General features: G+C 30.0%; 1 protein-coding gene across 3 annotated transcripts in view; it reads left to right on the top strand.

Annotated features, from left to right (window-relative positions):
* The window catches only part of LOC119616296 (zinc finger protein 608), a 426,494-nt gene that overhangs the window by 245,223 nt on the left and 155,455 nt on the right, over positions 1-25,816 (top strand). For all 3 annotated transcript variants that reach the window (XM_037972641.1, XM_037972639.1, XM_037972640.1), the window contains one exon: positions 7,268-8,156. In XM_037972641.1, the coding sequence (XP_037828569.1) occupies positions 7,268-8,156 (889 nt within the window). The remainder of the gene's footprint in view (positions 1-7,267; positions 8,157-25,816) is intronic.

Here is a 25,816-nt window from a genome sequence, read left to right as displayed (position 1 = left end):
ACTTAGAGGGGGTCATAGTTGGACATTTTGGTCATACAGGGTTTTATTCAAATGAGTATTACTGTTCACCTATTGGTCCTAGCAACAATTTTCCAAAGGAGTTGAGATAGCTATTTCTTCATTCTTTCCAAAAAAAATATTTAATTTTTTAAACTTTTTTTTAATATGGGAAAATTAAGTGCCAAATATTGGAAAAAATGTATTCTTGAGTTAAAAAATAAATTTTTTGATAGATATCCCACTCGCATCCCATTATGGGACTATAAGGAAATTGTATAAGCTTTCTTTTAAGCAAAAAAAGGACCCATTAAAAAAAAAATAAAAAAAATGTTTAAAAAAAATTTTAAAAATTACATTTTTTATTGAAAAAATGAAGAAATAGCTATCTGAACTGCTTTGGACAATTTTTGATAGAACCCTGTATGACCAAAATATCGAACTTTGGGACCCCCTCTTAGTTCGCCAGTTCTTAACCGATAGAGTTGAAAATTTGTGTCTGCCTACTATCCAATAGTACTAACCTTAGTGCAAATTTCGTCAAAATCGATTTTTTTGAGTTGATATAACATGAAATTCCGCACATACAAACAAAACTGTAGAATTACATATATTTTGAAATTTTGTATAATACTAAAGTTCTTTTAGAATTCGTAGAAAAGTTTCGATGAATAAAGGAGAAATAAAATGAAAGAAAGTTAGCAGCAAACATTTTAATATCCTTAAAATAGTTTTTTACTTTACTTCTTTATTATTAAAAATCCTCAAACTTTAAGAAGAGTTTTGTCGAAATCCTGTTCTGTGGAAGTGATGTTTAATGGCTTCCGAAGGAGCGAAAATAATTAATTTTTTTCAATGCTGAAGATATATTTCTTGTTCTTACATTTTTGTGAGATAAAAAATTTTATTTTTGGCTTCTATTAAATTAAATATATCTATTACTCTTATTAATGTTAATATTATTTAAGTCAAATTAGTTGTATTCTATAATATTACAATTTCAATTCCGAATAACATCAAAAAAAAGAGCATAACAATTACTTCTTGAGAATGATTTCAGATGTAGTGAATTTGGAATCAAATGAAAAGAACATCCCTCCTATGACAAGCTTGTTAAAATCATCACTTCTTCAGGTCTTTTTCAGTACTTACATGGAGGGTTTATAACATTTCAATTTATTTTATACTAGCTGGCCCGACAGACGTTGTCCTGTCCAAATTAGAAAAAATGTTTATGTTCGATTTGTGATTTTAGATAAATCGAAAAAAGTGAGCGTAAAAGTGGGCGTGGTCAATTATTCTTTCAGTAAAACTTTAAATTTGATTACTACGAACATGTTTTAAAAAATTTAGCCAAATCGGTGCAGCCGTTTTCCGATTTTAGATAAATCGAAAAAAGTGGGCGTGGTAAATTTTTCTTTCAGTAAAAACTTAAATTAGATTACTACGACCATTTAAATAAAAAATTTAGCCAAATCGGTGCAGCCGTTTTCCGATTTTAGATAAATTGAAAAAAGTGTGCGTAAAAGTGGGCGTTGTCAATTTTTCTTTCCGTAAAAACCTAAGTTGGACTATGACGAACATTTCAATAAAAAAATTGTCCAAATCGGTCTAGTCGTTCTCAACTGATGCAATTACCAACGAACGACAATTGATTTTTATTTATATAGAAGATAGAAGATAAGAATAAGAAGAATAAATTATATACCAAAGCAAATGGCAACTATAATGCAATAAAAAGATATATAAACGACTGTTATAACATGAAAACTATAAAAGTTATTTGCAACCATATCGGAGCCTTAAATTACCGCATTTTTGAACCTGTACCAATAAATATACCGATCTATCCAATTTTTGTAAAAATTCATTATGCCACAAATTATACACCAAAATAAAGTGCAACTGTAATGCTTTAAAAAAAGTGGGCGTGGTCAATTATTCTTTCAGTAAAACTTTAAATTTGATTACTACGAACATGTTTTAAAAAATTTAGCCAAATCGGTGCAGCCGTTTTCCGATTTTAGATAAATCGAAAAAAGTGTGCGTAAAAGTGGGCGTTGTCAATTTTTCTTTCCGTAAAAACCTAAGTTGGACTATGACGAACATTTCAGTAAAAAAATTGTCCAAATCGGTCTAGCCGTTCTCAACTGATGCAATTACCAACGAACGACAATTGATTTTTATTTATATAAGATGTAAAAATATTTGTTTATGACGTGCAGTACATCTATTTTTTCGATTATTTAAAATGTTCTATATTAGGAAATTTAAGTGTTTTTCTGAAATTAAACTTTGAATGGAACTAGGGTCAAATGAGGTCCAATCGTTATGAAAATCGGTATAAAGGTTTAGGCTTATAAACATTTTAGATCTGCCGATTTTTGAAGTGATAGTATTATAATTAACAGAATTATGAGCTAAAAAGTGATATTTTCGGTTCCGTTTGTATGGCGACGAGGTGTAAAAATAGACCGATTTCGATTATTAAATTACTTAAAAAAGTAGTTATATATATATACTAGCTAAAACCCGGCGTGCTTTGCTACTCCTGTCGATATAAAATAAAAAATTTTCAAAATATATTCATATACATTTTTTGTTTATAAAAATTTTATTAATATTTGTTTGTCACTATCCAAAACCATAAAGTAATAAGACAAAGAAAGTTTGATATTTAAAGTATTTTATTAATTAATGATATTTATGTACATATATTATTTCTTAATAATTATTTCTATAATTAGCATAAATTTACAAAATATTACAAAATTACTAAAATTTAATTGACTTAATATTTACAATTAAAATTTTTCTTAATAATTATTTCCAATTCTAAAGCCTTGGGATATACAATATTTTTCGTTTTCCCCTCAGGCGCGTAGATATACAAATCTGAAGGTTTCTTAACTCGCGAGCATGCAACATAAAGCTGACCATGTGAGAAGCATGGATTTTCGAGATTTATTCCACACACTTGCAGGGATTGACCCTTAAATTTGTTTATTGTCATCGCGAATGCCAAACGTGTAGGAAATTGCAACCGTTTAAATTCGAATGGCATTTCCGATGTTGTCATTGAGATCCGAGGTAGTAAGACATCCGTTCCTTTATATTGGCCAGTTGTAATCGTTGCTTCGATTAAGTTGTTCATTAATTTTTTAACTGTTAATCGAGTACCATTACAAAGACGTGGTGGATCAATATTTCGCAATAAAATAATTGGAACGCCAATTTTCAACTTCAATTCGTGGGGATACATTGACGACATCATCATTATTTGTAACAGTATCGATGGATTTATATGTTTTTAAATTACCATCGATTCTATTCAAAATAATATTATTGATACAATTAACGTCAATGTTTTTGGATGCCAGTAAAGCACGCTCACATAACCACTGCCTATTTTTGCCGTTTTTTGTCACGTATGATATCGCCATATTTTAATCCATATTTTGGAAAACAAGGTTCCGAATGGGATGATTCCTTTTGCAAATACAGTATTCTTTAAATGGAACAGAATGACGAAATTGTTTTCCAATTACTCCTAATTTTACAAAATCTATACCACTCTGAAGGCGTGCGAATGTCACATACAAGCGTATGGAATTGCCCATATATAGATAATATGAAGGAAATTGAAAGACATGAATGAGGTCAAAAATTGTCAGTTTTCCTGAAATTCATGAATTATGAAAATATATGCATAAAATTAAGCTTGAAGAGGCAGGAGTAAATGAACACCTATAAAAGGGGACTTTGTAGTACTTTTTCGTTTTTTAACTGGTACATTTAAATTTTTTATAATATAGAACCTAGAACAGAGTAAATGAGAACATATAAAAGGGAACCTTTTGGTATTTTTTGAGTTTTCTATTTTTTCTATAATTTCGTTCTTTAACTGGTACTTTTTGAATTCTTTATAATATTTAAGATAAATGAAATTAAATAATAAAGGTCCTACTTCAACTGGTAAGACTTATTGAGTTTCTAAACTATTGAATATATGTATAAACATAAAATTAAACACGCAGTGTCCTGATTGAATGAAAATTTATAAAAAGACACTTTCTGGTACTTTTTTCTTCTTTTTCTAATACTTTATGAATTTTCTATAATATTGAACATAAAACCTGTATTAAGCTCAGGGGTTGCTAAGAGGAAAACTGAAGACTCTGGCACTATCAAAAAGGCAATAACAAAAAAAAAAACAAGTAAGAGTGCAATATTCTTATATACCCACCATCAAATCGTGTGTCTTAAATTTCAAGTGAATTTCGGAAAGTGGACCTATACTATATAAATCGATGTTTTAGCTATAACAATTTTATCATTTATTAGATTTTTTCTAAACTGATTTATCATATATAAAGGTTATATATAGGTCTGTCGCAGAATTTCATTCCGATGTTTTTCATTTCGTGATCCTTTGTATTTTTTTTATTTAATACTGTCAGGAAAAAAAGCTGTCAAATATATCTGTTAAAATTGTTATTCTTTAATATCTATTTAGGTTTTCAATATTATTTTTTTTTTTTTCAAAAGAAAACATTGAAAGACATTTTTTACATCTTTTGATTCTGACAGAATAAAATATGGTTGCAGAACCAATTATGGACCGATTCTCCTAATATTTTGCAGAGAGATTTTAGTTTCTATAAAACATGTTTATGTCAATTTTGTTGATATATTAGAGTTTTGAAGCAAATTATGAACTGTAAAGTAATTTTCTGAGAGGAACCTTAAATGGGGGGTGGGGTCAATTATGGGTCGATCTCCATAAAATTTGGCAGAGAGATTTTAGTTCCCGGAAACCTTTAAGTCGAGTTTAATTTTTAAAGGGAACCATATATAAGGGTTGGGCTAATATTGGACCGATCATCATAAAATTTAGTATTGAAATTTAGGTTCCTCTAAAACTTATTTATGTCAAAATTCGTTCCATTGCTATCATTTTGAAGCATGTTGTCAGTGTTATTGTCGTTTTCTGAGAGGGACCTTATATGTGGGGTAGGGTCAATTATGGACCGATTGTCATAAAATTTTGAATGGACCGATTCTCATAAAATTTTGGCAACGTATCTTTACTGACGATTTGAACTTGAACAACCTGATTGTATAAAAATCTGTTTGAGAGGAATTTCTGGTTGAAAATCCTGATTTAATGAAAATCTATATCTGGTAGTTTTGCATTCTTCGACTGTTTTTTTTTTAATTTTCTATAATATTGGGACTAGAATCATAAAATCATACTTATAAGGTCCTTATTGAAAGGGGACTTTCATAGGTTTTTAATATTGAACCTAAAAACGTGTATGAAAATCTATAATTATATAATTTATATACATACACTCCCGCTCACTTCAATAGGTTCACTGTGTTGATTACATTCAAATTAATTTTTTGCAAAAACTAATGGACTAATTAGTAATATTAAAATTCTAAATAATAACATGATGTCTTAGGTATCACTAGTGAGACAAAAATTAGCGCAATACCTAATAGCGGATTTTAATAATTTTTTTTCTAACATACTACGTTTTTTAGCCATATTTTTTTGTCTCACTTGATTAGGTTCAATCAGAATAAAATCAGTTTACTGCTGGCAGTGAGTAAAATCCATTCATATTCTAGTGTCTGTGAATATAGACAATATATTCACAGATATATTGTCTATATTGTATTTATTCACAGATATATTGTCTATATTCTATATTGTCTATATGCGGTAATGCCTTACCGCAACCTATTTAAGAAATAGGTTGCGGTAAGGCATTAACTAAATAATAAAATGACAAAATTCAAGCGTTTTTGGAAACTGTCCAAAATCACAGGAATTTGGCAAAAAAAAATTTCAAATTCAGAATGTTATTCGCAATTGTATAAGAAAACAGTTAATATTAAGAAAGCATAAATGGAACTACATATAGAGTCAAAACAAAAGCGGACAGAAGAGATTTCATAAAATTTGCCTACAAGTCAAGTGATTCTGTAGCAAAAATTAGAGAAAAAGTGGATGTTACAGCAAACCTAGCTACACTAAAACGAATTGTAAGAAGGGCCAAGGCTTTAGAAATATTAAAAAATTAATAAAAGCCACTCCAATTGCCACTCGTAAAGAGAAATCCTCTTCAGTTTGCACGTGAGCACATGGTTATAAAAAGCTATATCAACATCTTGTTTTTTCGGATGAAAAATGTTTAATTTAGAAGGTCCAGATCGATATAATCATTATTCTTATGATTTTTGAAAGGAAGAGCTCTTCCTGAGTCGTTGCATAGCTGTTGAGGATATGGGATGTAGTGGGGGGCAATTTCGTGTCATGAAACATGTGAGCTTAAATTTCTTTCATCTAGTAAGAATTGTAATAATTATAATGCCACACTGGAAACCCGTTTTTTACATTTTCGGATATCTTTGAAACATTGCCGTGGATATTTCAAAAATATAATGCCCCGATCCATACCGCCAGGGCTGTAAAAGTGTGTATTTGAAGCCAGAATGTAAAAATTTTGAAGTGGCCTTCATAATCTTCTCACCTATTTATTATTGAAAACGTTTCGGATATTCTTTCTCGTAATGTGTATAGGTCGGGCAGACAGTACGACATAAAAGAAGCCTAAATTGAAGGAACTAAAAAGGCTTGGACCGAAATTTCCTTGCCATTACTTAATAATCTTTATAACTCTTTATCATCTCGAATTTTCGGAGTTATATCAAGTAACGGCGGATATGTTCCTTAGTAAATCTTTTCTAAAACTTTGTAAAAATATTTATAAAATAAAAAAGTTTCATGAAAAATGCAATTTGTTGTTGTTTTTGTCAATTAAAGACGACGAACCTATTCAAATGAGCCAAAAAATATTGTTCAAAAACGTAGTATTTTAGAAAAAAAAATTATTAAAAATCGGTTATTAAGTGATATATAAGACATCATGGAATTAATTAAAATTTTAATGTAACCAATTAGTCCATTATTTTTTGCAAAATATTAATTTGAATGTAAACAAAACAGTGAACCTATTTAAGTGAGCGGGAGTGTATATACATTTACAACAATATTTATTTTATTACATTACGATGAGGGTAGTGAATGACACTGGGTATAGCTAGTCAATAATAAGGTAACAACATTTTCACTGAAATAAATGTTAAAATAAAATTTATTTTTTAATTGATTCACACTGTATGTAAGGTTTTAAAATGTAGAAAATTAATACGATTTTGATGTTTGTTAATAAAATAAACATTCTTTTAATATTTTAAGGAAAATCTGGAGTTCTGCGTTTTGGACAAGGGGATTGTAAAAATAATGGTTCCGGGTTGTTTTCTAATAATCGTTCTAATGAAGCTTTGAATCAAGTAGAATCAATTGAGTCTGAAAGTAGTCCTACAGGATCATCAGAGAAATGCATACCTGGCCAACAAGATTCAAACAAAGAAACATGTAGTGATACTCCAGAAAAATCATCACAACTACATATAAATCAGCCGAATATTAAAACTGTATTAGCGAGTTCAGCTACACCAAAGCCCAAAAAAGGCCGAAAATCTCCATCGCCTGCTGATTATGATCCCATTGAATTAAACACATGCAATATATCATCCCGTGACGATGTACAAAGCCCAGCTTATAGTGATATATCAGATGATTCTACGCCAGTAAACGATCAAGATCACATAGATAAAGTGTCAAAAAACTCGGACGTGATTAAAAAATCTCAAGATATAGGATTATCATCAACGTCATGTAATTCAAATCAGAGTAACATATCGACAACACTTGGTAACTATGGAGTATATCAATTTTATCAGCAACAACAATTTATAACGCCACCAACTTCAGAGCAACCTACAAAAAATACCTTAAACACGAATATTGGTCCTGCAATAATTCCATCTTCGGTAACTCAGCAGCAAAATGTTTCAGAATTTAACAGCAAAAAAGAACCTCCGTTAGATCTCATATCAAAGGCAAACTCAAATCAAATCCATTCAAATCAGCACTGCCAGGAAGTTAATAAAGATTCTACGCGCCCAATTTGTATAGCAACCAGTCAAAGCAATAATGAATTATCAAACGTACCATCAGTTGGATCTAGTGCTCTTAATTCAACATGTCCTTCAAAATCTGTTTCTCATTTTTATGCATTTAAGTAAGTACAAAAAATATATTTAACAATTGATTAAAAAAAGTTGAACCCACCAAAATCGAACAATTTTTAATCGTTAATATCTACAAGACTAATTGTTCAATTAAAATAAAATTTTGGATTTGAATAGCCTATATCAAGAGACTATATTCAATTGACTCTATCTAAAATAACACAAGTTTTCAGGTGAGCAAAAAGACTGTTTATTTTGCTAGTTCGTGAAGATTTTTTATTTTCTACAATATATTTTTGACGACCATATTATTTCTAAATCGTTATATAAAGATAATTTTAAATTTTGCATTATTTGCAAAATTATTCATAAATTTATATCAGATAGAGCTTTTTCTTCTACGAATTTTTTTACATTCTTCAGATAGAGAGTTTTTCATAGAAATTTTTTATTTGATTTAATATCAATAAATACTATAATTTATGCAATTTAATGAAGTAATATAAACCAAATTGTTGAAAAAGGAACAGATTATAAGGTTTTCGTCCAAATCCAATGTTATATGGTTAACCACGGCAATAAAATTAATCAAATTAGTATCATAATGAGCGATATCTCGAAAACTATTAGACCGATTCAGCATGTCCAAATTAGTAATAACTTGTTTTGCAACAGAAAATTATCCAAAATGATAGAGTTTGAAGCAATTTTTGGATAAGATAGAGAGTTTTGCATTCAGAATTTTTCTTTTTTTAAGATAGAGAAATTTAAAAATTGCTGTAAAATTGCCAAAAAATATTTTTTTTTTTTGAAATGCGGGATAGTTTGCTGGATATTATGCCATCAAAATATTATTTTCATGAAAATGACAGATAGAGACTATTAAATATAGTCCCTCGATATGCTCCCAATTTTGTTCCAATAAATTAATATAATAAATATAATATAATAATAAATTAATTGTTAATTCGGTTTTGAAAAAATGGCTTCAAAGCTGTGTTGCCAGAACTCCCACAGGATAAAGTGCAAAATGACGGTCAAAAAAGTGCAAATTCGTTGAAAAAAGTGCTAATCCATGTCTACCCGTCTGTGCGGATGGCTGTCCAGGTATAATGTACAGGTCGCAATTTTTCACATAATTAAATGAGATGTATTATGTGAAAAAAAATCAAAAGACTATTTAAAATTGGCCCTTGATTTGACCTTGCCTATATAAATATCCCTTTACAAAATCGTTCAGAGGTAATTTCAAAAAATTTCGAACAAAAAGTAGGATTTTGAACATGACCCTCTCCGATTTCGATGAAATTCGGTACACACATTTTTCATGTAAATATTTTATTTTATTTTTGTATTTTAATATTTAAAACGTGGTTTATTTTTTATTTTTAAAGCATTTACGTTAAATTCTACGTTAATACCTAAATATTAAGGCAATTTAATGGTGTACAATTTATTTTTTGAAAAAGGCCATATATGGGGACTAGGGTCAAACATAGGCCAATCTTCATTAAATTTGGTGGGGGTATTTATGTTTATATTAAAGTTATTTTTGCTAAATATATTCGATACACTAGTATTTATATGGGAATTATGGATATTTAAGTCATTTTATGAAGGGACTTTGTATGGGGGGTAGGGTCAAATGTGGTCCGATCATTATGGAAATGGACAATGTTATTTAGGCTTATATATAATTTATTTGTAACGACTTTTTGAAAATTTAAGCATAATAGACCCTTTCAATTATAAGGATAAGCAAACAAATAGAAAATAGGTAAATATAAGATTTAAATATGTTCTGTCATACTTAATACTAAAATATGAAAAAGATGAAATTAAAGGACACAGGTTTAAATGAACATATTTTTGAATGTAATTGAGATATTGGCTTGAAATTTTTTGTAAAGGGTCGAGAATTTCCATATCTAACTAAAAAATGATATTAAGGGATAAATATGGACTAAATTGTTGTAGCTATCTGCGATCCTATTAAAATTTTGATATAAATCATAGTTTTAGAAATTAAACAAATATGTAATATATGACAAAATCTTTATTTATGAACAAAACTCAATGAAATTTTCAACGCTTGTTAAATTTGTCATTTCAAATAAGAATATGCAAAAGTTGAAAAGGTCAAAGGGCATCCCGCAATTCCCAAAAATAGGAATGAAAATCCCAAAAATGGGATTTTTTACTTTTTTGCCCATAGGGTCCACATTTCTTTCAGGGCTGGGAAAATACTTTTGGAGTAAATAGAAAACATATTGAGGTTTCCAAACTGCTTTCAGTTTTCTGATCCCAGCTTTGGGATTTTAGAACATGTCGCCCAAAGTTGAAGTTTTGATAAAAAATAGGTCATATTCGGAAGGACGCAGTGGCAACATTTTCAAAAAATAGGACAAGTTTTTTACGCCAAAGCGTTCTGCGTAAAGATACCTTTTAGAAAACTATAAAATTGTTATATGTTCTTAAAGAAAATTTTATTTTATTAATAAAAGAGTTAAGACACATTTTTGGCAAAAAAACGCCAAAAATCTAAAATTTTTTGAATTTTTAAATTAAAAAACGTATATTTTTGGATCTGTAAACAATATTGATCTGAAATTTTTTGTATATTATTGGAAATTTTGTTGTCTAACTAACAAGAAAAAATTTGGTCCAAAATTACGCCCGGTATTCAAAAAAAGGCGGACCAAGGTATGGTAAATTTTGTATCACTAAATTTTTAAATGCCTATAACTCGGATATTATAAGAGATAAGTAGTATGTCCAAGCATGTTTTTTCAAGATCTCGTCGAGCGCTTTCACAAAGTATAAAAATCTTTGTATTTGGGTGAAAAACAAAAAAATGGCACGAGTTTAAAAATTTTACATGTCGTAGGTACCCTACTTTGAGCCGCCACAGCGCCGTCCCTGGGGCATCTGCAGGGTTCATCTTCAAAACTTAAACTCGAATACTCCTTGGCTACGCTCACGCCAAATTTTATCCCGATCGGATCAGCCGTTTAGAAATGCCAGATTTATTTCCAAAAAATTTCCATTCTGCCCCACTGTGTAATCCAAATAAAAAAATCTAAACTTAAGATTTTATGTGTAATCAAACTTAAACTGTAAAAAAGTGAAAAAATAATGAATTCAATTGCTAAAAAATATGCAAAGTTTGAAAGCTCACTAATGTGTGAATATTGCGAGTAAAATGAAATAAAAAAATGAAAAATCACTTGTTTTCTTAGTTACCAGAAAATTAAAAAAAAATTTCAGAATTCTCAAATTTAAAATTTCCTTAAAGCGACACCAGATTGGCCATTTCTCCCACTGTGCATTGTCTCATTCTGAAATTTTTATATTTTATTTAAAACACTATAAGCAATCTTATATGAGGGAATAAAGAAAATGTAAGGTACCTTTTTTGAGATATCTTTGACTAAAGGACGTTGTTTGATGTCATCATCTTAAAAAATTTGAACCTTGATAAAATCTAAACCGTAATGAATTTGAATTGATACAAAAATGTGTGTACCTAATTTTATCAAAATCGAAAAGGGTAAGGTTGTTTAGAATATGGTGTCACTACAATGCACAGCGCGAAATTTTTGTCGTTTTCTGATCATAAATCTGTAACTATTTATCTGTTAGAGATAAATTCCTAAAGTTTTACACCAACAATTTTGACAACATTTCTGATCATATATATTAATGTGAGTTTCGAAAATTTAATGGTTGCTTGGTAATATATGTTTGAAATTTAATATTTTGATTGCAACAGTTTGAACAAAAGTTTTGTGGTAATATTTCTTTTCGAATGTAATGCATTAATGAACAATTCATATTATTAACCCCTTATATAGAAATAAGTTTTAACTAAATTCAATTTATACATATAAATGAATTGAGAATAAATAAAAACCTACCATTACCCAGCAAAAACTTATATTGAAAAGTAATGAGTTAAAAGCTTTTCACTACTTATTCAATAGCATTTTAACTCATTATTTTAACACGGTCATGACATTGGAGGCAAGTACTTACCACGCTCTCTTACAAATCACTACTTATATAAGTACTTATAAATAAGGAGTTAAAAAGCTGTTTTGTTTTAAACAAAAAAAAAATTGTTCACACAGAATAAGGGCCGGGCTTCTTGTTGTTTAATTCGCTATCGTACTCACAACAGCTCTACTTTTATTGCGTGTCCAATAATGGTTTTCACGGAAAAGATTTCTGTGTGTGTGTGTGAAAACTCAAAATAAAGTACTTACTTATCTGACCATATGTAAGTAATTATAATAATGAGCTTTAAAGTCATTTTTTTGTAGGAGACCTTGGGTGGTAGGGCCAGTTATGTGGTGATCCTCGTAAAATTTTGTAGAACGATTTCGATTCATACAAATCTTGTTTATGTCGAGTTTCATCGCTATACTCGTAATTTTAAGCCTAAATTTTACGCTAATTACACATTTTTTGAAGGAGGACTTATATGGGGGGTATGGTCAATTATAGACCACCTTCATAAATTTGTAGAGAAATTTTAACTTGTACAAAACTTGTTTATGTCGAATTTCGTCGCTGTACTCTTATTTTTAAGTCAATAATGAGCTTAAAAGTCATTTTATAAAGGGGACTTTTATGGGGGTAGGATCAATAATGGCGTGATCCTCGTAAAATTTGCTAGAGAGATTTTGCTTCATATAAAACTTGCTTATGTGGAATTTGAAAGCTATACTGGTATTTCTAAACCAGTTATGGCTGTTAAAACTGTTTTCCGCCGAGGCACTTTCTTGGCTATGAGAAAACGTGGACCGAAATTGCACATTTGCATATTATACAAACATTCTCCTCAATTAGCTTTATTAAATGGGACTAAAATACCATAGATATCGATATATAAAATACAATATATATTCAATTTTAAAAATAAATTTGTGACTTCTAAAGGGTTTTATTTCCCCTGACTGCAGCCGCAGACCGCCGCAAATTAAATTTATTAAATTTAATACACAATACATTAAGCTTTCATTTTATGTTAATTTTAACGCGGAGGCAAGGGGAGCTTAAAACGTATACTCCACCAAAAACTTAATACTTCATAAATAGAACATTAAATACAAAATATTTAAAGATTATGACTTAATAAATATCTAAACAAAATACTCTATCTAATATTAATAAAAATATTTTCCGGCAAATACTGTATCATCGAAAATAATGACCTTAAAAGTGGCTATTTTAAAGCTCAAAAATATTGTATTTGAAATCCTTCACATTTGATCAATATTTTAGGATAGTTATGCCAGTTGGATTTCTCCAATATTTTTATATTACACAATGTCTTAGCTTTACTATGAAAAAAAAATATGTCAAAATTTAGCATTTTATAAAAAGTATTTATGATCAGCTTCTATTCCACCATTTCCTACTGTGCAATGTAGTGACTACATGCTAAAAAGGCTGATATCTTCCAAAAACATTTTTTGAAAAAAAAAAAAAAAAATCATTAATATTTAAAATATACAATGAAATAAAAATGTATGAACATGTAAAAACAGGTAAAGTTCGGGAATGCCGAACCTTACATACGCACCAACACAACACGTTTTTCTAAGATTTGCTCATTTATTAGATTTATGCTAAAACTTTATTATAGTGTATCGGTTGTATTTTCGGAATACGATCTTAATGGTTTGGATCACGGACCGAGTTCTAAGAAGGATGTTTTAAAATAAATAATTTTTTCGAATGTATCATAATACTAAAATGTTTTAATAATTTATTGAGAATAAATTTATTTGCTGAAAGAGGATTTATATAGAGGATAGGGTCAACTATGAACGAACCACATACAATTCTGAAATGGTTTTTAGATCCTATGAAATTTGCGAGAATTTCATATCTATATATGATTTTAAGCAAGTTATTTATGGACGCTTGGATATAATATAGACCGATTCTTATGGAATTTGATAGAGACATTTAAGATCCTATAAAACTTATTAAGGTTATATTTGATATTGCATCATACTTCAGGAGTGCTGGTAAATTTGGAGAAAATGAGTACCGATTTTGGGGTGCTTGCGCTACTTTTGGGAACCTAACAATCCACACAGAAAAAAGTTTAAATAATACCAGTTCTTTTTATTCTTCTTCTGTTTAACAGGTTACGGTTACATTATACAGTTTCGGGGCTTGTCATTCCCGAAACCCACGTGTACCACGGAACCGTTACCTGTTACATACTTTTGGTTTCAAATACCACGTTGACGAAATTGGAACATATTATAACTTCTTTTCTCGGATTCCCACCAATATCCAATATTTTTCATTGTGTCACCATGCTTGTTCATGCTTGTCAGAAATACCCACGGATATACTAAAACTTATCAGCTATAACAATACTCCCAGCCAGAACATACAGTCCCAGCTATAACTAAAAACTCCTGAAAATACTCTCAGACAAACCTACTAGCTTTAACGGAAATCTACCAAATACGTACTTTTCGCTTATAGTCACAACCCTTAATTGCAGACAAATTGAGGACTATATCCCTAAAGTGAATATAAACAAAATTTTTGTATATGCCACAATGTGCTCTTAAAAAAATTCGTATACAGTGGACGTCCAATAGTACGTATACTCTTTATTACGAATATCCAATAATACGAATGGCAAAATTGTTGCATTGTCTACTCTATAGTACGAATAAAGTCACAATTTTTCTGTTCGATAGTACGAATAACGCATTTTTTATGGGAATTTTGGTTTTATTTACGTTTGAATGAAGTTTTTATTATGTTTTTATTTTATTATTTCGGTATCATTCATCTTAAGCTCAGTAATTTTGAAGTTTTTTTGTATTTATTACAAGTGTTTTGTATTTTTAAAAATCCTATACACACAATTTACTGCATGTATATTTACAAATCAACAATTATTTAGTGTTATTAATTTATTTTATTGGAATTTTGATGACCCAAGAGAAGAAATTAAATTGGATGATAACGCCAATGAGGAAAGTATTTTATTAGTTCCCGACAATAACTCTGCTGAGAACAATATTGAAGCCTCAAAAGCGCTGTTATTGAAAAAGCCGTAAGAATCATTTGGATGGATTTTTTAATAAGTAAAATGATATTTATATACATATGTATGTATGAACTGTTAATTTTGAAAGTAGTGTGACTCCACATTCCAAACAATGGGTTTAAGGATAACTATTCTAATTTTTAAGAGAAAATTATAAATTAGAGAATTGTGGTATATTCCATTCAAGTTTCTAATAAAAGTTTTATGTAATCTGAACATTTTAATACATTTTAGAACACATATGTAAATTGCAAATTGTCTTTGGCAGACATCTTTTTAAAAACATTAAAATTTAAAACCTTCTACATATATCTCATTTCAACCATTGGACTCACGATACTATCAAAATTAACAATTCATATACGTAAATATGTCCCTTTTATGCCTGTTTATGTACAAGAAATTTATTTAAAATAATAAACATTTATTATATTTTGTTCCGTTATGTAATTTTTCATGAAAAATAAAACAAAAATAAATAAAATCCAATATTTTATGTGTATTATTTGAATTTAAACATACAAAATGTGTTGTTCAATAATACGAATTTTTCGGTATTACGAAAGGGCCTGACACTATATAATTCGTACTAGTGGACGTCCACTGTATATTAAATTTTTGTGAATATTAAAAAATTAAAAATTCATGTTTATTAAAGAAATAAATATTATTTACATAAGTTTATTAAATTAAACAAGTTACTTTTTATTAAAACCCATTTAACTATCTACATTTAGCTAACTCGGCATAAGTTTTGTTTCCATAGTGATGGTACTATCATTTAGTAATTAGATCTCAAAAAAAGTTATTGTAGGTTATTTTCGGATATGGACTTTTTAAACGATGTTGTTGGCGTTATATGGGAGCTACGACCTGTAACGGATCAATTAGAAAACATTTTAGCAGAATGATTTATCAATACACAGAATATGATCATGTCGAATTTTATCCGGATATAATCATTTAATAATGAATTATGTGGTATTAAGTGATTTTCAGAAGTGAACCTTATATAGGACCTATGACTATTTATGGACCTACCCGGACAAAATTCCGTATACTGATTTATATATACACAATACATATCAAGTTAAATTTTATCGCAATAACATTTACTGTCAATGAAATTGTCCATTTAATTTATTTTTGAAAATGTTAGTTATCGTATAATGATTTATATATATAAAACATATTCACGTCGAATTTTGCACTTATAGCTTTATTATTTAATAAAATATGTGCCTTTAAGTGATTTTCGGATGTTGACCTTATATGGATTGATACATACACAAAACATATTGGTGTCGAATTTTATCTCGATAGCTTTATTTATCAGTGAAATACGCGCGTTTTACTGATTTTCGGAAGTGGGCCTTATATGGGAGCTATGGGGGCTATGGGAAGTTTTATTTTTTATTTTAGTTTTCAACATAATTAATTAAAACAACATGTTAAAAAAATTCGAATTATCTTTTGTAATTTCTGAGAAAACGACGAAAAAAATCTTAATTTTTTTGAGGAAGTCTGATATTTTTACTTATAACATTTAACATTGTGAACCGATTTTGCCGATTTTCAATACCAAACCGCTTAGGATAACAATGAATATTTTCAGTGAAATTGGTTGATTTAATTTGCTTAGTTTTAACGTGAGCGTGTTTTAACCAGACAGACGGACATAGTTAGATCGACTCAGAATTTGATAGAATATATACGTTGTTGGGTCTCAAATGAATATTTCTTGGTGTTACACACGGAATGACAAACTTATATATACCCTCTATCACCACTGATGGTGGTGGAGGGTATAAAAATATGTTTCATATTATTTAAAAAATCTATAACTGTAGTCTGTTTTAGCTTGAGGATGTTGGTTACAGTTGCATCTTCTATTTCTTTTTTTTTTTTTTTTTTGTTTTCAAATAAAAAATTTGAATTTATGTCTTGCTCTAAGCAAAAATGTCGCAAAATATTTATTGCATTTAGAATTTCGTTAATCTTCAACAAAAACTTCTCCATTTAATTTCGTTCTTCAACAAAAAAGTCTTCATTTGGATCGTTACTAGTTAATTTACGATACATTTTTCTGTCAAAAAGAAAAAATTTCGTGTGTGACATTATCGAGAAGTTTTTTCATATAACATGACTTTTAAAGCCACGGGTAGATGGCATATATGTGAAAAGTGCTTATATGAAAAATGGACTATAAAGTAATCTTTTTATATGAAATTGTTCGACAGAGACATTTAAATGTAATAAAATTAACAATATAACTAATGTGACTATAACATTGATGACTATAAACGAAAACTACTGTACCACTATCCTCTCGGCCAAATCTTATCAGTCACCAACAATATCAACCAGTTTTAACGGAAACTATCGGGCATAACTACCTCCATAGACAATAATTCCCTTTAGCCCTAACCATTTATCCAATTATTTTCTTAAAATACGATTTTTTTATTTAATTAATTATTTAAGTATTCTTGATTTTTCCTTAAGTTTATTTCAAACTGATTTTCGTTTCTTTTATAACTGAAATAAACTGAAGTTGACTTCTGTAGACTGGTAGAGTGGGGGAAAACAAGGAGCAATCTGCAAGAAGTTTGAAATAATTATAATAACTCTCGTTCGCGTTATTATAATTATGTGCGGTGCGGGGAAAAAGAAAAGAAAGGAAGCCGGAAATTAATAAAATATTTCTTTCCTTTTTAGTAAAAGATTAAGAGTTTTGGGGAATGAGGAAACTCACCTTTTGTTCTGCAGGGCCAATAAGTAGAATTAAAGTTTTTTTATATTTTTGTTTTATGTTTTGTTCACAGCACTGAGTAGAGAAATAATATTAAAGAGCGGGGGAGTTTTTAAACTTAAACTCAACGAGTGATGAATTACAAGTGACGTTTTATTTAAATTATAAGAAACGTGAAACTTAGGTTTAGAACATAAATGGCAATTCAGCGAATATTTAGAACAAATAACAATTCAATTGTACCGAATACTAATTACTAATTACAAGATTACTTTACAATGTTAAGATAATACGGTTCATTTAATAATTCATAATAATTCAATTTATCTTAAATGCAAATAATCTTATAATAATAACAATTAATATAAAAATTCAATATAATATAAAATTCATTTTAATAAAAAATAATAAATAAAAAAATAAATATTGTCCAAGATTGGACATGCCGAGAGCTTGGCTTTAGGCAACAGATGGTCCGTTAGTGTTAGTGCAGAGTACGTTGGCCAATGACTTTATAGCTTCAATTATTTTTTGTTGATAGGGTGCTGTGAGCGTGGCGGACTGGGTTGGTGCTGGATGTTGGATGGCGGATAGAGCAGATTGGGCATTTTGTGGTTGGTCATGTTGTGGGCGATGGATGACAGAATTGACGTTTGGTCGCTTTCTTTTGGGTCGAGGCTGATGTTGTTGAGTTGTGTTGTTACCTTATTGGGTTATTCTTAGATTGGGTGGATGGAGTAAGGTGTGGTGAAATCTGTCACACCTGTGACAACTGGCCATTGAGGTGCATGACCGTACGACGTGGCTTTTAGCCAAAAATTAACACAATATTTGTGTCGAGTGACCACTTCTATCCTCCGGATAACGGTCATGTTGAGGAATTTTGGGCAAAACCTTATGCTGTGGAACCTCATGCATAGCCTTCATTGGTAAAGCTCTGGATCACGGCGATTGTTGTGCTGATTGGCGTGGTATCGGCTACGTTGTCGATTCTGACTTTCACTTGGACGAGAGGCGGTGGGTCTGCGGTGATAGCTGCGTCTTTGGCCGCTGCGTTGTTAAGCAATGTTTTTTGAGCGAGCATTATGAGTTTATTTTTTGAAAATTTCATTTCATCTTGAGTTAAAGAGCTTTGAGTAGCGGAATTAACTTTTTTACATTTGTTCATAAATCGAAAAACATAGCAGATAACGCCTAAGGCTTTGCTATACGATGAAAATCTTTCAAGAATATCTGTTTGTTGAGTTTCTGAATGCATTGATACTATTTTCTTTGGATATTCAGGGATTTTTAAAGGATTTCTTTTAGGCCACTCAGACAATGGTTTAGTGAGCCACGATGGTCCCTGCCACCAAAGGGAATTGTGAACAAGGTCTTGAGGTTTACAACCTCGAGTTCCCAAGTCTGCTGGATTATCATGCGTTGGGACATGTTTCCATATGGCTAACACAATGGATGAATCAGTCCAAAGAAAGATTTCTTTAGTATTAAAATGTAATGAAGAAATTACGTAATTTACCAATTTTTATAGCAAAACTGCACTATTTAGTTCCAGTCTTGGTAAACAAACAGTTTGAATTGGTGCCACTTTACTTTTTGCTACAAGTAAATTTACGAAAGTGTTATAAGTTTTCGTTTTACATCGAATAAACACTGTAGTGCAATATGCTGTTTTTGACGCATCTGAGAATCCGTGAGAAATGGCGTATACTGTAACCAGCGTGGAATGGAAATTGTTTCTATATGAGATAAATCTCGAACTAGATTATTCCACTTTAGAAGAGATTCAGATGAAACATATTCATCCCATTCCAAGCCTTCTAACCACAGCTGCTGCATCAGCATTTTTGCTCTGATGACGATGGGTGCATGCCATCCAGCTGGATCAAAAAGTTTTGCAACTGAAGATAAAATTTGACGTTTTGTTATTCTTTGAGATTCATCGATGGGTGAAAAACTATAAGAAAATGTATCAGTGATTGCATTCCACTTGATGTCAAGTGTTTTAGTAGAACTTGCTTCGTGAAAACGTAAGAAGTCTAAATCATAAAGATCTTCTTTGGGAAAATGAGCAAGTAGTTGCGGGTTATTAGCAGTAATTTTCTTTAATGGGAAACCTGCTGAGTTTAATGTTTCAATAAGTTGAGTTTAAGCAGAAAGAGTTTCTTCAATTGAATAACCTCCTGAGAGAATGTCATCGGCATAAGTTTCTGAGCGCTGAATTGATGCAGCTTTTGAGTATACAGATTCGAAATCTGTTGCGAGTTGAAGAAGTGTCCGAATCGCGAGATAGGGAGCACAATTTATGCCAAAAGTGACGGTTTTGATCTGATAATCTTTAACTGGTTCATCTGACTCAGTTTGAAATAAATTTCTTTGAAAAGATATATCAGCAGGGTGCACAAGTATTTGCGATACATTTTTTGTATGTCGCCACTAAATACATATTGGTATTTTCTCCAATTGAGAATAATCGTAATTAAATCATTTTGAAGAGTGGGACCTGTGTATAACACATCATTAAGCAAGAATTTAGATTTTGATTTTCTTGATGCGTTAAATACGACTCTTAATTTGGTCGTTTTGTGTTCTGGGCGAACAACTGCGTGGTGCGGTAAATAAAAAGAATAATATTTATCTTGGGATACAATTTCACTGGAAGAAGTTTCTTCCATGTTTTTATTTACTTTGCCTGAATTATGTTCTTTAATATTGTTTTTTAGTTAATAAGTTAGTTATAAGTAAGAACTCAATAAAGCAAGAAGCTTGTACTTAGGTTTATTAGAAAACCTGTTTGTGTTTTATTTGGAAACACACCCTACTCTATTGGGAAAAGGAGTTACCTCGCCCCAATGTATGGTCCTTCGAGAAGTCCTAGAATAGGCTAGGACAGGAAAGAATTAGTGACTTGGAGTCCACTAAATTCAAAAATAAAATTTTGGCAGCTTACACTTCCGGCGGCAACTCCAACAACACAAAGACAATAGTTTGTCTAAAAAGGGTACTTCATCGTACTTACGGCGGAGGAAGTAAGGTGATACTTCATTTTGCATCCCGTGTCAGTGAAACAGGAAAATTGCATCATACTAAACAAAAGCTTTACATGGTATAGGAAGATTGGCAAAAACACAGGATTTTGTGCGACATTTTGTTTTGTCGAAAAATAAAAATTAGTTGCTGGCTAATTTATAAAAAAAAACCCGCAACAAAAAGAATCATTATAAATACATAAAAGAGCCAAAATTTACAATAACAAAATATATGTATTTTTAACCTTAAATTATCCAGTTAAAAATACATGAAAAAGTATTACAATTTAAAATTACCATTAAATTGTATCATCTCTAATAACTACTAAAATTTATACCACTAAAATTGGCACCACTAACGAATTTCCACAAGAAAAGTAAAAGAAAATAAAAAGAGATGAACGTATGCAACAATTAATCAACCATAGCATTGTCATCTTCACACCACCTAATACCGGCAAACGTTTCATTTCCATTTGTTCCTATTATTTGCAACCAACTTCACGTATGAAGTAATAAAAAAGAAGAAATAAAATTTCAATAGTGCTTCATCTGTGCAAAAATTAAATAATTTATAATAAAACAAGTATGAGTGCTATATTCGGCTGTGCCGAATCTTATATACCCTTTACCATAGTGTATTTAAAAAATATAAATTTTATGAAATTTAAATTTGTTTCATTTTCCCGACAATATCATTATTATAGTAATAGCTAAACAAAATAAACAACAACAATGCTAAACGAAATAAACACACAAGGCAGTAAAACCAACAGACATCCAAACATACGAAACGAAGTACACAAAAAAACAAAAGCAAAATACACAACGCAATGAAACCAAACAGCCATCCAAACATACGAATACACCAAGAAACAAAAACAATATATACAAGGCAATAAAACACACATCCATCCAAACATACGAAACTGCCCTGCCAGCAACTCAACTAACTTTAAATGCATTAAAAGCCGACTTTTTCATCAACTAGTTATGGTAGATTCTTGGGATATTTTTAATGGAGCCAACTGACTATTTTAACATGGCGATGTCCTACGCAGTAGTCAATTGTCCGACTCTGCACGACTATTCAACTAGCTTAAAGTTAGTTACTAAAAAATTAGCTTGAAGGTAACTCTTTATTAACTAACTTAAAGTTAGTAGCAGAAAAGTCAAGTAATAGTTTTCTTTTGTATTCCCTACTGTAAATATATTTAAAATTTAACTACTAGTTATCTAAATTACATTTCGCTTTAATAAAGTTATGATATTAGTTCGTTAAAATTAATAGACATCAGTTTTCTGCAGGGGAACTAATAATAACACTGGTATCCATAAAATTATGAATGATTTGTTCATTATTTCCATGATTTCCATTGATCCAAATCTAAAATAAATTTTGAAATGTTATGTGTAATGTTAACTGTTAATGTATTATATTTACAGTATTAATCAGCAGAATTTAGAATTTAGGGACCGAGTTTTATGATTAATTTTTCCAATTTACTGACTCTAATTTCACAACGTATACAAGAAAATGACAAAAATGTAAAACAAAATTCCAAATAATAAAGAAACATGAGAAAACATGTCGAAACAAAATGCTCTACAGATAATTTTGGGGTACTCCCGCATTATATGATAGTTAGCTTGTAGCTAGTCTTTAAAAGTCGGTTGTTTACGTTAATAAATACCAAATTTTGGAACATTTCTACATTACATTGTTGTTCGTTTATAGTCAGTCTACTAAAGTTAACAAATAAAATCATAATAATAGAGAAACAAGAGAAAACATGTTGAAATAAAATTCACTCCAGATAATTTTGAGGCAGTTCTACATTACATTATAGTTAGCTTGTAGTTAGTATTTAAAAATCGGTTCTTTACGTTGCCAAATACAAAATTTCGGGACAGCTCTGCATTACATTGTAGTTAGCTTATAGTCAGTCTGTAAAAGTAAACTAGAAGTGAATTTTTCTCGTAGTCGACTACAAAATTGCTGGCAGGGTGAATACACCAAGAGAAAAAAAAAACAACATACACATGGCAATGAAACACACAACCATTCAAACTTACGAAACTGAATACACCAAGAAACAAAAACAAAATACACAACGCAATGAATAAGCAGTGTTGTTGTTGCTTATTTTTTATGAAATTTTCAGAGGTTGTCTTGGATTTTTGCTTATATCTCCGTTGTTTATGGACGGATTTTGCTGATTTTAAATAGGAAACTTCTCGAAAGCATGTCTGATAGAATTATTGAAGATTTGGATCCCGAAGATATCTGGGGTCTTCAAAAAACTGATTTCAACAGACAGAAAGACAGACGGACATGGCTTAATCGACTCCGCTATCTATAAGGATTCAGAATATATGTACTTTATAGGGTCGGAAAATTATATTTTGGAAATTACAACCGGAATGACAAACTTATATATACCCTTCTCACGAAGGTGAAGGGTATAATTAAAAATAAATAAAATACAACAAATCAAAATTGTGAACAATAATAAAAACACACACAAAATCATAATAGACAGTCAGTAACTGCAATAAAAAAAAAAGTAAAAAAACCCACTCCAAATTGTGCAAACATAATTTTGTGAAAACAATAAATATTTAAACAAATAAAAACAAAAGACAACTCCAAGTTGTGAGAAAAACATTTTTGTGGAAAAATATTGTTTTCAAAGAATAAATTGCAAATATTCAACAATAAAAAGTTAAAAATAAAACCTTGACAAAAACACCCTTATACTTCAACAACACTAAAGAACAAAAACAAGTGTCTCAAAAAAAATAAAAAACAACAACATCATTAAATCAACCGGTGCCTACAAAATAATAAACAACCAGTCGCTGTGTGACGTCATAAACTACAGAGGTTCCCAATCAAAAATAATTGTGAGTCATTATAAAACAGCGGTGATTTTGTACTTTTTAATTAATTTGGAGAAATTAATTGTTTGATAAATCAGGTGGATAGTTAGTTAAAATAAATAAAAATATAAAAATAAGCGGCATTATAAAAAAAATAACAATAATAAAACAAAAATGTCTCCAGGAAATAATTGCTATGCAAATTAAATAAAGAAAAATTATAATTGTGGTTTAGTGGTATAAAAAATAATTTGTGGATAATTAAACAACTTGCAGCAAAATTACATAAATTGAAAAATTATTTTTGGAAAATTTTTTGAAATTAGAATTTTTGGCAAATTCCTACATTCCATAAAACATTTTTTTTGTAAAACATTGTGTGACGTCACTACGTGATCGAAGTCAGAGGTTTCCAAACAAATAACTGTGTGCGACAATTATTATTGGAAATTTTTATAACAATATTTTGGCGCTTTTTTGATTTTTTTTTGGGTTTTTTTTTATCAAACAAAAACAATTGCTTCTTCAAGAAGACGTGTAGCTCCATAACGAGGTTGACTTTTAAGGAAGTTTAAGGTTCAGTGAGCAATTTATCTGTTTTTCACAAAAGCTTTTCAGATTTGATCTGAGTTATTGGAACAATTATTTTTTTCTGTCAGAGTTAACAAAAATGGCGGCATCAAAAAGAAGATGCAAGTTTGATTTAACACAATTGGTGGTGTTCTGCACGAACTTTGAGAGAACATGTCCCGTAGATTGTTCGTTGGCATATCTTGATGTTAAAAAACAAGAATTAGAGAGAAGATAAATTTTGAAATGTTATGTGTAATGTTAACTGTTAATGTATTATATTTACAGTATTAATCAGCAGAATTTAGAATTTAGGGACCGAGTTTTATGATTAATTTTTCCAATTTACTGACTCTAATTTCACAACGTATACAAGAAAATGACAAAAATGTAAAACAAAATTCCAAATAATAAAGAAACATGAGAAAACATGTCGAAACAAAATGCTCTACAGATAATTTTGGGGTACTCCCGCATTATATGATAGTTAGCTTGTAGCTAGTCTTTAAAAGTCGGTTGTTTACGTTAATAAATACCAAATTTTGGAACATTTCTACATTACATTGTTGTTCGTTTATAGTCAGTCTACTAAAGTTAACAAATAAAATCATAATAATAGAGAAACAAGAGAAAACATGTTGAAATAAAATTCACTCCAGATAATTTTGAGGCAGTTCTACATTACATTATAGTTAGCTTGTATTTAGTATTTAAAAATCGGTTCTTTACGTTGCCAAATACAAAATTTCGGGACAGCTCTGCATTACATTGTAGTTAGCTTATAGTCAGTCTGTAAAAGTAAACTAGAAGTGAATTTTTCTCGTAGTCGACTACAAAATTGCTGGCAGGGTGAATACACCAAGAGAAAAAAAAAACAACATACACATGGCAATGAAACACACAACCATTCAAACTTACGAAACTGAATACACCAAGAAACAAAAACAAAATACACAACGCAATGAATAAGCAGTGTTGTTGTTGCTTATTTTTTATGAAATTTTCAGAGGTTGTCTTGGATTTTTGCTTATATCTCCGTTGTTTATGGACGGATTTTGCTGATTTTAAATAGGAAACTTCTCGAAAGCATGTCTGATAGAATTATTGAAGATTTGGATCCCGAAGATATCTGGGGTCTTCAAAAAACTGATTTCAACAGACAGAAAGACAGACGGACATGGCTTAATCGACTCCGCTATCTATAAGGATTCAGAATATATGTACTTTATAGGGTCGGAAAATTATATTTTGGAAATTACAACCGGAATGACAAACTTATATATACCCTTCTCACGAAGGTGAAGGGTATAATTAAAAATAAATAAAATACAACAAATCAAAATTGTGAACAATAATAAAAACACACACAAAATCATAATAGACAGTCAG

Source organism: Lucilia sericata, unplaced genomic scaffold (genome assembly GCF_015586225.1).
Source record: "Lucilia sericata isolate MDLA Ls3-8-SP2 unplaced genomic scaffold, ASM1558622v1 Contig000066F_arrow, whole genome shotgun sequence".
Classification (NCBI taxonomy): domain Eukaryota; kingdom Metazoa; phylum Arthropoda; class Insecta; order Diptera; family Calliphoridae; genus Lucilia; species Lucilia sericata.
This window is presented reverse-complemented; position numbering and strand designations above follow the sequence as displayed.